Raw genomic sequence first — 16414 nt, forward strand, 5'->3', positions numbered from 1 at the left:
CCCATTTTTTCCCCGCCCAACCCGTCCAACCCCCGGTTAAAAGATGAAAAAATTTTGTTCCTCGAAAATCGATGCTGCAATTTTTAGGTGATTTTTTCACATAAAAATTATTTCATAAAAAGTTCGAAAATCATGGGATTAAACCCGAGCTTTTGGCTCTGGGGCAAAAATATGTACCGTTTACAGTTTTTTCTTGTATGTATGTTAACTTTACTTTTTGGGGCATATTCTTGGGAAAATTTGCCGCCATTGGGCATTCCCTTGGGTTTGAAAAGGAAAAAGGGAAATTTTTATACCTGACATTTTTTTTGATTTTGCAAACTTCATTGAAGTCCAAAAATAAAAATATCTGTACGAAAAAGGGCCTTTTGTAAATACCAAATTTTCTAGGACCCGCAATTCAATTGATAGTCGTCCTTAAAAAATTTTAGTATAGACATTCCCGGGGCGCAAGTCAAATGCGTTTTTTAAAACGTGCTATATGGGTTTTTAAAAAATGTGTCCGCTTCGGTACAAGGTTTTAAAAAAGTTTTTAAAAATATGCCCCGTCTTTTCCTTTAAAAGGGGAAAGTGGGACTATGCAGATTTTATAGGTCCATAAAATTTACAAATTGTTTCGAGAAAATTTTAATGGAAAAAAAAGGTATGTGTTTTTCGTGGGGGGTCCAAAAAAAATAAAGAAAGTATTCAAAAAGGACCCCAAAAAAGTGTGAAAAACGGCCCCCTTAAACCCTTTCCAGACCACAGAAAGCGAACGTATCTATTTAAAGGTAGGTGTAAAAATTACATAAATGCATGCTGATTTTTGTTTAACATGTCCGAAAGAATTCTCAAGGCTAACTTAGTGCGTATGAAGATAGCGAGTAACGTGATAGCATACCAGTTCAGGCGGTACCAGTTATTGAATTTCTGTAAAATGACGAACGCCCTAAAATCAGTCATTTGTTTACAAAAATTATAACGTTTAGAATCACACTAATATTTTTCTTTTCCCATCAGTAAAGAACCATTCTTATGCCTTAAGATCAAGTTTTGGCACACTTATTACCAACAATAAACTAAAACAAGTATAAGTTGTCGGTTGGTACTTGTCACGCCGTCCGTAGGGCGGTGTGACAATCCGCCGACAACTAACTTGTTTCCCTGTCAGGAGGCTCAGATAAAAATGGATCTATTGCTTGAAAGGTTAATAAGGTTTAGCTTCTGTTCGTGGCTTTAGTTGTTTTACTGAATGAAGATAGGTGATAACAACTCTTGGTTTCTTCATAAGGGTCGTCTGGAATGTCAATTGAAAATATTAACTTATTCTTCTTATCAGGGGCATTGTATAGAAATTTGAAGTCGTATTTTCTCTACCATGTTTTGGAAAATCTCTTGAAGGAAAATATAAATTATTACGTGACTTAAGTTAGCTCAACAAAACCACTTCTACCACAACTATTGTTGTGGAATCTATTGTTATGTTGCACACAACACAATACAGCCAAGATACTTGCAAAGCATTGACAGATAAAACTACTTTTGACAGATCTTGAAAACTAATGACAAATTTGAAAGGCATAAAATGACTTACGATCTGATTAAAAGTTTGCTGTTATTTCTACCTTCCAGTTCGATTTTCTTAAAAAAGGCTCTTCTATACTGTAGTTTACAACTTACAAATTAAAACAATTAAAGGAACTGACTGTTAACGTTTTCTCCATCCAAGTCCTGTAAGAATTCCTACTGTTTCAATCATCTGATACTAGTTAGAATCATTCACAACATTGTGATTAGTCAAAGTAGATCCCTTATTTTCACATATATATTGAGGATTTTTCAAATGAGCACGTATATTTGTAATAAAAGTTTGATACCTATTGTGTATAACAACAATGCTAACATATCTCATCAGTGACATGTTCTTAATACAACACGTTTACATAAGATATCAAGGATCTGAATGCTGCCAGGATACGAGTTATATGACCTAGGCGTGTGCCTTCGCCTTTGAACAGTATATTGAACAATGAAATGGGTCCAATTGCTAAGGTGACTTTGTCTTAGAATAGCTGACGAGCGATGTAGAATGTCCTTTGCTAAAACGTAGAGCTGGTGAGACCATATATCTAATATATATCATTTTTTTCTCTGACTACCTTGTCTAAGTGATTCGTGTACCAGTGATTCGTAAATGATTTCAGTTATGGCTAGATAATTTCAGGGATCAGGCAAATCACTCAATGTTTCAAACTAACAACCTTCAGCTATTAATAATCAGTTAAACCTCCTATAGGCTGGAAATACTATACTTGACTGGTCCTTTTGTTGAAGTTCCCGTCAGACAATGTCTTTGAATCAATAACATACGAGTCATTTCGCATAGCCAATGTCCTCTTAATTGAAGCTGTAACGCAATATGTTTGCCCTGACTCCTGGATGCTCAACGCCTTTATGCTATCACATATAGTATTCAACTATCATATAGGTATAACTCCGATGTTTTGGCTGTACTTCGCTAATAATGCTGAACCTCGTCTGTAAGTCGGAACTCTCTTACAGTCTCAGTAAATTACCAAACACTGTGTCTCTGCCTCAACTTTCCGATGCTCAGCCTGTATTTGCTATCGGCTAAAGCATTCAACTACCGTTAATGTAAAATTCCTATGCACTGGCCTTATAGCTCAAAACGTTGTTACAATTCTGCAACTCTTCTTTAGTCTATGAACGTCAAACGTTGTTTTTTTTAATAATTTATCCGCCCTGACAGCGTAGTTGCAATAACTTTGTCATCATAGTACTGGGATAAATTATGTGTTGAATCCTCAATGTGTCTATAGCAGTCGCTGTATACAGAATGAATTCTCTTTCAGTCAGTGTTTAAGTTTAATTAGTGTCCATCCGCCATTTCAGGCACAGTATAGCATTACGCTTTGTAAGAGTATAGATCCCCGGCATGGCACCAGGCATGCCGTTAAAGATAATTTATGAAGCCAAAGTGGTGAAGAAAATTTACCACTACGCAATTTATAAACCAAAAAGTCCAAATAATTTTGAAGCCAAAAGCGGGTCACTATCACGGCCAATGAGACATTAAACGACAGATCCCCGAGACGTGGTTGCATGACAATACAGAAGGTAAGGTGTGGCAAGTTCGCCCTTAAAAGGGCGGTTGGTCACCACATGGTGCAGGCTGGTCCCTCGTCGTGATGATGCCCCTCTCCACTCGCCCCCATGTTGAGCGTAGGGCTTAAGCAGCTCGGGGTCTTCTCTGCATGCCATCTGTTGGTACGCCGATGTACTGGTAGGTCTTCTATTCGGTCAACATATATGTGCCACGCAGGGTGTCAAATCAGATCAAATCAAAATTTATTTATTGTCGGAGAGATTTCAACAAGTTAATGTATTGCTTTTTACCCGCGAAGATATCCACCAAAGCGTTCATCGTTACTTGTGCCGTCTAAAGCCATACGGGGGTCTCGTCAGTGTCAGTACCACACGGGTTGCTGGAGCCGGATGGTCGAAGCCTATTTGCACCAATACACGGAAATGTTGATGGCTCCCCCGTGCAGAATCGACGAGAGTCCGTATGGCCCATCCTCGTCGTCCAAAGTCCTTTGCAGGGCCACTCTCTCCGGTCTTCGTCGGGACATCGACGGATGCACCCCAATATAATTATGGTCTACATGCCTTTTCCGCGACGTGCACATTCTGGAGGGAAGGAGAAGAATGAATTCTCTGTCATCTATATAGTACCTATTTATACCTTTGCTGAAGTGACCTTTGATTGGTGCTGTTTATAGAACTTGTTTCTGATTGGTCCAAATTAGTATATAGTATTTTACAACGGGTACTTGCTTTAACAAATAGTTGGTTCCCTTTAACTATTGTATATAAAATAATATATGATGCTGGGATCCAGCTATCACCATAAAAAAATTAACCCAAATCAGCCATAAATGACCCAAATTCTATTATTTACAACGAATCAACTGTAGTTATAGTAATGATAGAATGAAAAATTGTAAAATTACAAGGGTATAAATGATTCACTAGATTAATATGACTTATGGTTCTTTTTGTGCACGTTTTATTTAATGAATTTATTTTGATAGGGCGGAAAGTCTGGCGTTACACGGGTAAAAAACTAGACAGAGGGTTTCCAAAACAGATGAGCAAAAAAGACCTTCCCTACAAGCCGAATGCAGCATATATCCACAAGAACCAGTTTGCAGACTATCAGTTGTATATGTTCGGGGTAAGATGTAGAATTATACATAGTTGAGCATTGTGTCAGAAGCATGTTGAGCATGGCTGATAATGTCCAAATGATAGGACGTTTTGGGACAGCGTGATAACTATTGACTGTCGCTATCCCGTCATTAGAGGGATGACAGCTATTAAATAGCAGATCATGAAAGAAGTCATTCCGATAAGCCAAGCCAAACGAGTAAGGCTAGGCTCATAATGACACATGTAGTGATCATATATAGTATAGGTTGTTTCTTTGTTTGAATAACTTAATGCCGTTTTGCAACATGATTTAAGTTTAGTTAATGAGCTTTCATGTATTTTGTTGAAGTGGAGGACGAAAGGCTTCAGAAAAATTGTCATGAGCCAAATCTTCAGTAATAACATGCGACCTTTCGTGGGATTGAACCCCTGACCCATCGATTCAGGTTTGTATTATAGATATAAAGAAACAAAAGACTCTAAACCTGAGTTTTAGAAAAAAACTGAACTTGTATTATTCAACAAAGCTCATGACTAATACATTTCTGTACATTTATATAGGGCAAGTATTTCTGGGAGTTAAATCTGTATACAGACGGAATTACCAATGGTGTCATGAAGATTAAGACATACTGGGATTATGTACCAACAAAGCCAGATGCCATGCTACAAACTAAGGACGGTCTTATTTACGTTTTCAAAGGCAAATAGTGAGTAAAATACAAGTATTATATATTCTTTTAATGACACATGTGAGCTACTGCATGGATATTTGAAGGATAATACGGATTGTCTACACAGAATAAATGTGCGGTATACAGGTTACACATGGATCAGAGTTGTCACTGGCTATTTATTTTTGGATTGTTAAATAATTTTAAGAAGTTGAGAATTACAAAAAAAATGGGTGAATATATGACGTGTCAAATTGTATACAAAATACAGAGAGCGATATTCTATTTACCTTTCATAATATCTGTTCTTTATCTTTTTCAGTTACAACAAATACGATCATAGACGGGTACTTCTAGAAAAGAAGAGACTGATAGCACGTGATCTTCTTGGAGCAGAATGTCTATAAATAGAACATAGCCACAGATTTCCGTGCTTGATGAAATAGTGATAAGATGGTGAAACTATAAGTTATGACTTCAAAATGTAACTTTCATGTATTCTTGGTAAACGTGTCATAGTTGTGTACCAACACGAGTATGTACCAACATGATCATACTCGTGCTGCAGCATAATTATCATCATACACAAACACGATGTTGTGTACCGACATGAGCATATTAGAGATCAAACACGATCATACCTGTGTATTAACTTGATCGTACTCGTTCTCCAACACGATCATACCTGTGTGCCAACATGATCGTATTCATGAACCAACACGATCTTATCTGTGTACCAACATAAGCGTACTCTTACTACAAAATGATAATACATGTGTACTGTGCTATACTCGTGCTGTACCTCAATGGTATTTATTTATCAACACGGTCATACTTGAGCGCCAACATTCGTGCTCCAAACATGATCATACTTGTGTACCAACAAGATGATACTTGTGTATCAACACGATCATACTTATGTATCAACACGATCACACTTGTATACCATCACGATCATACACGTGCTCCTACTCCTGCACGATCATAATTATACGTGTGATCCAATTTGATTGTGTGATTTTAGGGAATACAATATCATAAAGAGTTATACACCACCTGGATTTTGGATTAATGTTAAGTCATATATAAACATTTGCTCCATATGTCTGTACAGTATATTACTGTTAAAGCCCACGGCCTCCCTTGCTTATCTATTTATATAAAATTTTAGACATTGTTTGCGACGTATAGTACATATTTCATTTTTGATGTGATTTAAAAGGGATTTGTTATACACTGGTGCTGTTTATTACTAGGCAACGTTATGAAAGTTATTCTGTCCATACTATTACAAGAAAAAAGCTATACTAAGAGGAAGAGTGACTTTACAGAATGCAAATTCATCAAATTGTACGAAAATTTTAAACAAACAGGATATTCACTTATGAAGATGGGATTCTGTGACATATATAGACAATAAATCTTAATTTCTGAACTTTAAAAACCGGATTCTTTTTAAACAAGAGTTTTGTTTGTTTAGCATGAAAAGCAGGTTCTTTGGAAACATGAGTTTAGTTTGTTCAGCAAGTAATGTTGCAGAATCTGTAAAATGATTAAAATGATTAAACAAACGTACTAACCTGAACCATTTGAGCCGTGCCATGAGAAAACCAACATAGTGGCTTTGCGACCAGCATGGATCCAGACCAGCCTGCGCATCCGCGCAGTCTGGTCAGGATCCATGCTGTTCGCTTTCAAAGCCTATTACAATTAGAGAAACCGTTAGCGAACAGCATGGGTCCTGACCAGACTGCGCGGATGCGCAGGCTGGTCTGGATCCTTGCTGGTTGCATACCCACTATGTTGGTTTTCTCATGGCGTGGCTCATTTAGAATATTGTACTTTGAAGTACATTCTTAACCTTTAACCTGCTGGCGGCAAGTGGTTTTGCCTTTGCCATTAGTACAGGGTGATCATGATCTGCACTCTGTAAATTTTCAATGAACACCCCTTGCATGATAAATGGTACTGCACAAATTGAACGATAGACCAGTCCGTTTAAGAAATTTAGCAGGGTAAAGGTTAAAACGTTGAATTGCTAGGATGCTAGGATATTAGATGTTTCTTACGATCTATTGTGTTGTTTTCTTCGCCGTCTGATCAAGTTGTCTTAATAAACCATTCACCAAATTTGTATTATATATGTCTTACTTCGGAAGCTGTATAAGCTGTATGTGTTATATTTAGAAACGAGAAATATTTAATAAATTTTGAAAAACATGTGTAAACGATAATTATCTTCGTATTTAACCATAATCTGCATATTCCCTGCTGTTGTAACAAACATCGGTTGTGATATCAGGAGATAAGGAGACAAATAAAACCTGATTTTTTTCGTTAAAACTGAACACAAATTTGTTTGCAGAATGATATTTGATATGGACATAGGGATAAACAAGTAATGTAATCTACAGATAGAAACTTTGAGGTAAAATAAAAACAAAAAAAAACTAGAAAGTACCTTTGAAGAAAGTAATTACCCTAAAGTTTACAGATGAGTATGTCAGTTTATAACTGAATTGCGAATTTGAAAACAGAATGAAAAATAAATGTTTCTATTACAACATCCTACATATCATGTAATACATGGCCATTCAATTTCTGTAAAGTTTATTGAGGAAAAAGTAATCGTTTCCAAATATTTGCAGCAGTTCATCATTTTGTTCAGTGTTTTAAATTGTGTACGACGTCGCGTTGTAATGTTGTCTGGCGATTTGATGGTGTGGGAGAAGTCGATGTCGAACCACGGCCTGACGAGGATACCTAAATAAAGCAAAACTAAAATTGGTCAACAGAAACTTACTTGAAGTTCAAATAAAGTGTTAAGTAAAAAGCTTTTGATATAATCATATAGGGGTGTCACGATAAACTGGTATACTGGTATATCGCAATATGTTGCCAAAACTGTATTGCACCGCGATACGCAACCAACATACCGGTTTTCTACGTTATTTCCTCGCATTTTTTCTTTATCAAATGTGTTTCGTGAACTGCAATTTTTTCATGGTTTGTTCAAAATATTAGTTCCATAAATTCAATGGAATAAATAAGTGTTCCTGGTCATGCTGGCGCTTACAGCACTTGATTACCGCACGAATCCATCTTTCTACGACAACGATTAAATATGAACAACATGGAAGCTTTAAAACTGTTGTGAACAAAAAGGTAAAGAGAGAAAATCTCAGATCTCATTTTGGGTTGAAATACGACCTGCAGACAAAGAAAATAAATTGTCAATGGTATGGCAATTTGTCGGTTGTGCAATGGTACCGTAAAATACAGCGGCGGGACATTTAATTTGAAAACGCTTATCGACCGGCATCATCCAAGAGTGAAACTGAAAGTTTGACTCTAAAAATAAGTTGTCGAAAGTAATTATAAGCTTTTTAAGAAGAATTAATCATGCTGAAACAGTGCAGTATAGTACATGCAATAACTTCCAGAATGTAACTGACTTGCACACATCTACATTCCTTATGTTAATTATTTTCTAAATAATTCTAATTTCTATTTCTAGTCATGAAACACTAATATTTCTATTCAAAACCTTGAAGTGACATTTGTTTTAGCTTCTGTTTACTTTCTACAACTTATTTGAAGAGTATGGACGTGTATAAAGGTTTTACAGTAGTAAAAGAATCTAAAGTCACAACACTAGTTGATGAAGCAGTATACTGCAGTACGTATTGCAATACGACGATAATGTATTGATATATATCGTGGTACGCTTGAGGCGTATCTTGACACCCCTATAATCATACATTAATTTGAGCATTTCATTGAGAGCAAAGTTATGGCAGAATTATCGTTTCTTAGAGACAGCTTTTGGACTGAAAGATTATGTTGTTTAAGGGTGGCAGCTAAGTATCTGGAGTTGCCTGATGTTCTTTTGGGGTCAGCTTGAGGACCATGATCCTTTAGGATGGCCTGTAAATTGGAAGCTACATTCTCTTGTTTTAGGGTGACAATTTAAGAACTGGGAGCTGCATTCTGTTGTTTTGATAAACAGCTTGAGGGCTATGGACTTGTATGCTGTTTTGAAGGTATGTGAGGACTTTGAGCTGCATGATACAGTTTAAAGGTATGCTGCTGTTTTGTGGTGACAGTGTGAGGCCTGGAATTCGCATACATATTTTTGCCAGACAGCTTGAGGACTGGGAGCAATATTCTGTTTTTTCTGGAGACAACGTAAGGACTGGGAGCTACGTATGGTTGTTCCAGGACAGACTAAGGATTGGGTGATGCAAACTCAACATTGTTTATGGGAAAGAGCTCAAGGACTCAGAACTGCATGTTGTTTTTGTAGACATCTTGCGGACTGGGATCTGCACGCTGTTCCTTCTGCGGGGACAGACTAAGAATTAGGAGCGGCATACTTAACTACTTGGTAGTTGGTACAGCTTGAAGACTGGGAGCTGCATACTGTATGTTTCTGTGGGAAAGTGTGTATATTAGGAGCTGTATTCCATTGTTTTTAGTGACAGTTTCAAGACTTGGAGAGCTCTGCATGCTTTTGTTTTCAGCAGCTTCCTGTGAACTGGAAGCTGCATACTGTTGCTAGGACAGGGCTTGGAGATGCACATTAAACATCATCCCTGGAAAAGCTTGAGGACTGGGAGCAGTATGCTATTGTTTTGGGGGACAGGAAGCTGCGAATTGCTGTTTTGGGGGACACTTGTTGGGACAGTTTGAGAACTTGGAGCTACATGTTGAACTCTGTTTCAAGTGGGGACAGCTTCAGAACTTTGCAGCAAACAATATATTGCAGTATATTTACTTAAGATTTCTATGATTGAAGCAGTACCTGTGAAGACTCATTTTCCGGGTGTTTTGCCAGTATAATGGGCCTAGATGTTGGCTGACTATTACTAGTATCACCATCGTAATCTCTCTCCTGAAATGAACAAGTAAGTTGATAAAAGTATATTATCATCTCTCACCAGTATTTTTAAAGTCATTGCAGGATACACCATTTGGGTCTAACAGATGGCTGGCCTGAATGGCTGTTGGCTGACAACACAAGAGCTGTTTGTAAAACACATATGCCCCTTAAGGTGCACTGCCAGGGGCAACTAAGTATTGTAACCTTGACCTTTGACCTAAAAAACAACATGGTTCATCTACTAATTACAGGTGAAAATCTTGTTTGAAGTTTGAAGACTGTAAGACCAAGCATTGTTCTGTAATTCAAAAACCATTGTCAATGTCAAGGTAAACTGTCATAATATATGCCTCAGGCCTGTCACAGTAAATAACATTAGACCTTTAAAATACTTAACATATTGAGAAGTTAAGTTGTCTACTTTACTATTTTAATCTTTCAATCATGAGAAAAACATAAATTTGATTAAAACTTCCATTATGGCAAACGAAGTGCTGATTACAATTAATAATTCATCAATACAAGAACTGTCCGTAAGACAGCACGCTTGACTTTTCTCAGTGCCTGCTCTGAATTAGAGCTTTGCAAGTAAAAGGGGCGTAAGTATTTCAAAATTCTAATCAGATTTATGGGGATTGTTACTTATGGGTAGTCTTTGATAGTAAATAATAATTTTAAGTTCAAGTTATCTTAAGTTGATAGGAACAGAGATATTGTACGTTATATAAAACTTTAACCAAAATATTCTAAGTTAAAAATAGGGCATAACTCTGTCAAAATTCAAACAGAGTTATGGGGATTGTTTCTCCTGGTGTAGACTATGACAGTAAATAACTATTTCAAGTTTCAAGTCAACAACTTTGATAGTAACAGAGATATTTGACTTTATCAAAAACGCTGGGGTGGGATGAGAGTGCAATAGCATTTTCTTTGAAAAGTCGAGCTGAAAATCTGTAAACAGATCCCTTGGAAGCATAATATGCAACCAAAAAAGAATAATACAAGACTTGGTTTGATTGAGTCTGTTCATGAGAAGTAATAAAATGTGCAACACCTTTCACGCCCCCTAGCACCGGCTTAAGTGGAACTCTATTACACATCTATTGAATAGACTCATGAATGATCCCAAAGGACCAATAAATATAAAACACTGAAATTCGCGATGAAGTTTTTCTCAGGATTAAAGGATATAAACTTCTTTTTTATATAAAATTTCTGTTTTCTGTCACTTAAAATGGACCCCCCATCAATACTTTTTGAGCTAGGCGTGTCACAAGGTGAAAATGTGCATTTTTGACTATTTCAGGGGCCGTAACTCTAAAAATAGGGGGTGGAGCCAGATGAAAAATAGAAGGTGCATAAGTTCATATCATGATAAAGACTCATGCAAGATTTCATCAATTTATATCAAATACTTTTTGAGCTAGGCGTGTCACAAGGTGAAAATGTGCATTTTTGACTATTTCAGGGGCCATAACTCTAAAAATAGGGGGCGGAGCCAGACGAAAAATAGAAGGTGCGCAAGTTCATATAATGATAAAGACTCATGCAAGGTTTCATCAATTTATATAAAATACTTTTTGAGCTAGGTGCATCACGAACTTCGGATGGACGGACGGATGCACAGAGCAAATCTATATGCCCCCACCACTCATGGGGGGGCACATATAATATAAGCAATGAGTAAAACTTTAACATTACAATAAGCATATTCTAAGTCGAAAAGGGGCCATAATTCAGTCAAAATGCTTGATAGAGTTGCCTCCTCCTTTTTACAGACTGGGGTCATGATGGTAAACAAGACAGTATGCAAAATATCAAAGCAATATCTCAATGGCCTTTGAAAATATTTAGGGTGGTACGCAAACTTTAACATTTATTCTAAGTCAAAAAGGGGCCATAATTCAGTCAAAATGCTTGAAAGAGTTGCCTCCTCCTTTTTACAGACTGGGGTCATGATGGTAAACAAGTATGCAAAATATCAAAGCAATATCTCAATGGCCTTTGAAAATATTTGGGGTGGTACGCAAACTTTAACATTTATTTTAAGTCAAAAAGGGGCCATAATTCAGTCAAAATGCTTGATAGAGTTGCCTCCTCCTTTCTACAGACTGGGGTCATGATGGTAAACAAGTATGCAACATATCAAAGCAATATCTCAATGGACTTTGGAAATATTTGGGATGGTATGCAAACTTTAACATTTATTCTAAGTCAAAAAGGGGCCATAATTCAGTCAAAATGCTTGATAGAGTTGCCTCCTCCTTTCTACAGACTGGGGTCATGATGGTAAACAAATATGCAACATATCAAAGCAATATCTCAATGGACTTTGAAAATATTTGGGGCAGTAGTTTGTGTGACGCTCACACCGACGCGAGTAGGATAGCTCCCCTATTCTTCGAATAGTCGAGCTGAAAATGGCATTATAATTATATTCAAAACAAAACCGCATTTATAGCCTTATCAGTGTTGTATATGTCTGTGTTGTTTTAACACTCCTTAATTGGGGGCCAATCGAACGGATATAAACGCGTGATGGATATACAATTTCTATCAGCTTTCATTCATTAAGATTACAGTATAGAAATAACATTCATGTGAAATCATTTTAAATTGAACAGGTACAATCAATTATGAAAGTTTCATAATGAGGTAAAGTAAATAACAACGCAAAAAAAGAAGATCATTGATAATGATCATTTTTTTTTATAATTTCATAAAAAGTTAGTTGATATCATGAAAACATACGTATTGCTGTGGCAGTTTAAAGCACTAACTAAAAATATTTTTATGATATTTTTATATTTATCTTGCAAATATATTTATCTTGGAAATACCTTGCGTTCCTCACTTTTTCTTCTCCAGATAAGCCATTATAACTGCTATACAAATGCCTGCCGAGAAACGTAAGTATCGGTTTGCAGTGACAGAAATAAAGATGTACTGAGCTGTAATTTGAAGATTTTTTAAGATTTTCTTTTTATTTTCTTGTAGAACGCGATTATAAGACGCGTCCCACTCTTTGGACTGGAAGTATGACTACTAAAATGTGTCTTATAAGCGGTTATGTACGGTAGCGCAGGACACACATCTTGCGCAGATAACAAATGTAATATTTCGTTCTCGTTATGACGAAAATCACTTTTCTTTCTAATTATTTTCTACTCTGAAAACACTTTTTAAGAAGTTACATAAAAGTATCTTTTGCAATTGAAATATGTTTGAAATATCGGCGTCAGTTCAGGATTTGCTATTAGCGCAGGAACAACATCCCGCGCAGACTACAGATGTAACAATTAAACATTACAGCCCTTTTTTTACGCCGATTTTGGGGCCGAAATTCGGCCCCATTCCCCAGGCAAAATAATATACTTTTATCCCCAACTGCACTAAAAAATTCCCCAAATGCAAGTCGTTTTTATCAGCGAAAATTTCCACCGCCGATGGATTAATAGGTCTGAATGTATATGCGTTCTAAACACCGCTTCAAGAAACGCCGCAATCGGAACATCTCAGATATTACCGTTAGCGTCGGTCATCGGGAATTTCCCTTTCCAGAATTTCTGATTCGCGGATATATTTATCTACAACAATCCGATTCGCGGATATATTTATCTAATAACAAGCCGATTCGCGGAAGTAATGAACGAAAAAATCTGGAAATATTGTTAAGTCGAACGACTCACAAACAATTTGCGCGATCGTGAAATGATTTCAGTCGCGTTCATTTCAGTCGACGCGAAGATTTCAATCGCGTTCATTTCAGTCTACGCGTAAACATTTCGGTCCGCCCAATTCCGCTCGCGTTCGTTAAATTTCAGTGAAGAAAGTTTGAGATACAAATGAACTAAAGCAGTTCGTTTGGTTCTTTCACGTGCCCAATGTAAAGCATTGATACACGGGGATGGATTTTTTAAAGCACCTCCCAAGAGCTTCAAAACAAAGTGCTAATCATACCTTTAGGTGGTATTTTCGCTATACAGTAATATGTATGAAATAGATTGTAAATTGAGATTTATATATAATGCAATTAAAAGCATTTAAAAAGCTTTTTAAAAGTCATAAAATAAAAAAGGACAACTCTATTTTTTGATAAATGACCTTATATTAAGTTTGAAATACAAAGGTCAAAAATAAAGAACTAAATATTAATGCTTTATAAACATCTAAATAGTGAAAAATGCCCATTAAAGGGAGATAATTCAAAAATTGCAAACTATTAAAGGAATAATTTCATACATTGAGCAATTACTTTAGCTTTGAAATGAAAGTGTTCTTGAAAAATGATTTAAACATTTTAATGAGAAGATTAAAAACTATTTTTGATTCAGTGTGATATTAGGATGAAATGGTTCACGGGCAAATTGCTTGGTTAAAGTATAAAATGAAATAGATATTTTAAAAAAAAATAATGGCTTCTAATTCTGGCACTTTAGGGTATGAAATGGTCCCAAGATTTTGCAATTGGCTTAAGTCATGGCTAAAAGTGTGAAAGAGCCAGGGGAGGCCTTGATCTTACTCAATCTGTGTTTTTTGGGGGGGTTTTATATATAAAAAAAATTCCCCAATTTGGTATTTTACGACGCAAATTTCCCCTTCTGGAAGGACCCGCCACCCTTCCCCAAAACCATAAAAAAAAGGGCTGCATTATATTCAGATTTGCAAAGCCTAAATTTTAGACTGTAATCGGAAAACACAGTAAAAGGTAACATGATTTATAAAAGATATTTAAGTTATTGGAGTAATTTTCAGATTTTCTATTAGCGCAGGACACATATCTTGCGCTGCTACAAAATGTAAAATTTCGTTCACATTTTGACAAAAATTACTAGTTATTCTATCTATCTCACTATACAACATTAAAAGAGGATATAAGTATGAAAGATCTGTAAGAATCGTTTTTTAAATTCTGCTTATTTTTTACTTTATTTTTAATCTTAGCCATGTCAAGAGATATGCTCACGTTGGTAAAAGAATTGTGCTTTTTCAATGTAATAATAGCGATATGGTGAAATGTGCTAAGTGTGTTGCAATTCAATCTTTAAAGTACGTCTTCTTTATGTTAAATATCCAGTATAAAATGACTGTGTGTGATCAAATGAAGTAAAAATACTTTAGATATAAAAAAGAAAGAGGACAATGTGTGCTATCCGAAGGAAATCACACCTTCACGCATGTTTGAGTTTTATTGCATGTTGTATCATATTGTAGATATTGAAACCTGGTGACCGACTGCTATGAATTTACTGATGTTGAAACAAATTTATGACACATATTTTTAAAACCAAGATTTACAATTTTAGTCTGTAATTGTTAAACAATGTGAAAGTTAATGGCAGATATTCAAGTTATCAGAGTAATTTCCAGCTTTTCTATTAGCACAGGACTAGGGTTGGATACCGGTTCCCGGTATCGGTACCGTACCGAATAATCACTTAGTAAAGTACCGGTAAATACCGTTTCGTAAAGAACCGGTTCCGATTCCGGTATTTCCATAAAAGTAAATAAACAAAATAATTACCAAATCCGCGGCAAAAGAAAGCAGAAAATAAGCAAATAGTATTTGAAACACAGTTATAACGCGATCAACATTGTTTACTGTGACACCGCTCCGAGTAACATGGAGAGCTGGCCTTGCGAATAATTTCGTATGCTAAATATTATTATAAAAAACTTCTTTTCCCGTCGTTTTAAACTACGTGAATCATACTTAATTGCAAAATATACGACATTTTTTGCTCTTTGTCATATTCTATCAAAACAAATGAAAAAAAAATTATTTTAATAAAAAGTTACGAAACTAAGCTGTAACCTACGTAAACAAGTCATCGTTTTTCGCGAACTAATAGAAATACGTTATTGCTGGTTGTTTCAAGCGTTTTGAGGGTTATTTTTCAATGAAAATTGTGTTGGAAAAAATGTTGCAATTGAATACATTACTAGTTAACCTGGTTGAAGATTTATCATGAGTGCCAACGAGTCTGACTTGTTAAATGGGTTAATTTGAAAGCTAGTAAGTATTGAATTTCACAGTTCTCGTCAGTGCAGAGCAAGCATTAACACAGTCAGTGAGTCCTAGATTTAAATTGCACAGTGAGCGACGTATCTACTCTTTTTTTATTTTAGAAAACTCTAGTTTGTAAAATATGTTTATTTTATTTACTCTTTCATAATTTTAGTACAACATCAAATTAACAGACTTAAAATGTTTATATATCAAAGCAAATTTTCCTGTATAACTACTTAAAACGGTGTATTTAATACTAACCAAATCATTGCTTATGTGATGTACTTCAAAGCTTGGTATCGGTATCGGTATCGTTAAAAATACCGTATCGTTTCGTTGGTATCGATATCGGTATCGGACCGCTTCGTCCTTAACGATATCCAACCCTACGCAGGACGCACATCTTGCGCAGCAACAAAAATGCGTTCACGTTCTGGCGAAAATTACTCTTTTGAACTATAAAACATTAAAAAAAATCAATACGATCTGATCTGTAAGAAATGATATATATTTGAAATATCGGTGTCATTTCAGGATTTGCTATTAGCGCTGGATCGACATTCCGCACAGGCTACGGCGTTAATTAAAAAAACAAAAAACTTTTGTTATAAAATATACTTTGGATATTTGGTGTTA

At 35.9% G+C, this 16414-nt stretch overlaps 1 protein-coding gene across 1 annotated transcript; it reads left to right on the forward strand.

The window, feature by feature from the left end:
* The first annotated feature begins 735 nt into the window (after window positions 1–735).
* LOC123534146 (stromelysin-3-like) lies at window positions 736–5587 on the forward strand. Its single transcript, XM_053518825.1, has 4 exons — window positions 736–770; window positions 4095–4237; window positions 4774–4922; window positions 5209–5587. Exons 2-4 carry the CDS (start codon window positions 4151–4153, stop codon window positions 5291–5293), a joined length of 321 nt encoding a protein of 106 aa, XP_053374800.1. The 5' UTR covers window positions 736–770; window positions 4095–4150; the 3' UTR covers window positions 5294–5587.
* Window positions 5588–16414: the final 10827 nt, after the last annotated feature.

The sequence above is a fragment of the Mercenaria mercenaria genome, chromosome 12, assembly GCF_021730395.1.
Source record: "Mercenaria mercenaria strain notata chromosome 12, MADL_Memer_1, whole genome shotgun sequence".
In the NCBI taxonomy this organism is placed as follows: Eukaryota; Metazoa; Mollusca; class Bivalvia; order Venerida; family Veneridae; genus Mercenaria; species Mercenaria mercenaria.

Bases quoted from the DNA above. Each gene is read 5' to 3' on its own strand.
- LOC123534146 (XM_053518825.1), top strand. From the start codon at position 4,151: ATGAGCAAAAAAGACCTTCCCTACAAGCCGAATGCAGCATATATCCAC. The intron at 4,238-4,773 runs GTAAGATGTAGA...ACATTTATATAG, and splicing joins ATCAGTTGTATATGTTCGGG to GGCAAGTATTTCTGGGAGTT. The intron at 4,923-5,208 runs GTGAGTAAAATA...TATCTTTTTCAG, and splicing joins TACGTTTTCAAAGGCAAATA to TTACAACAAATACGATCATA.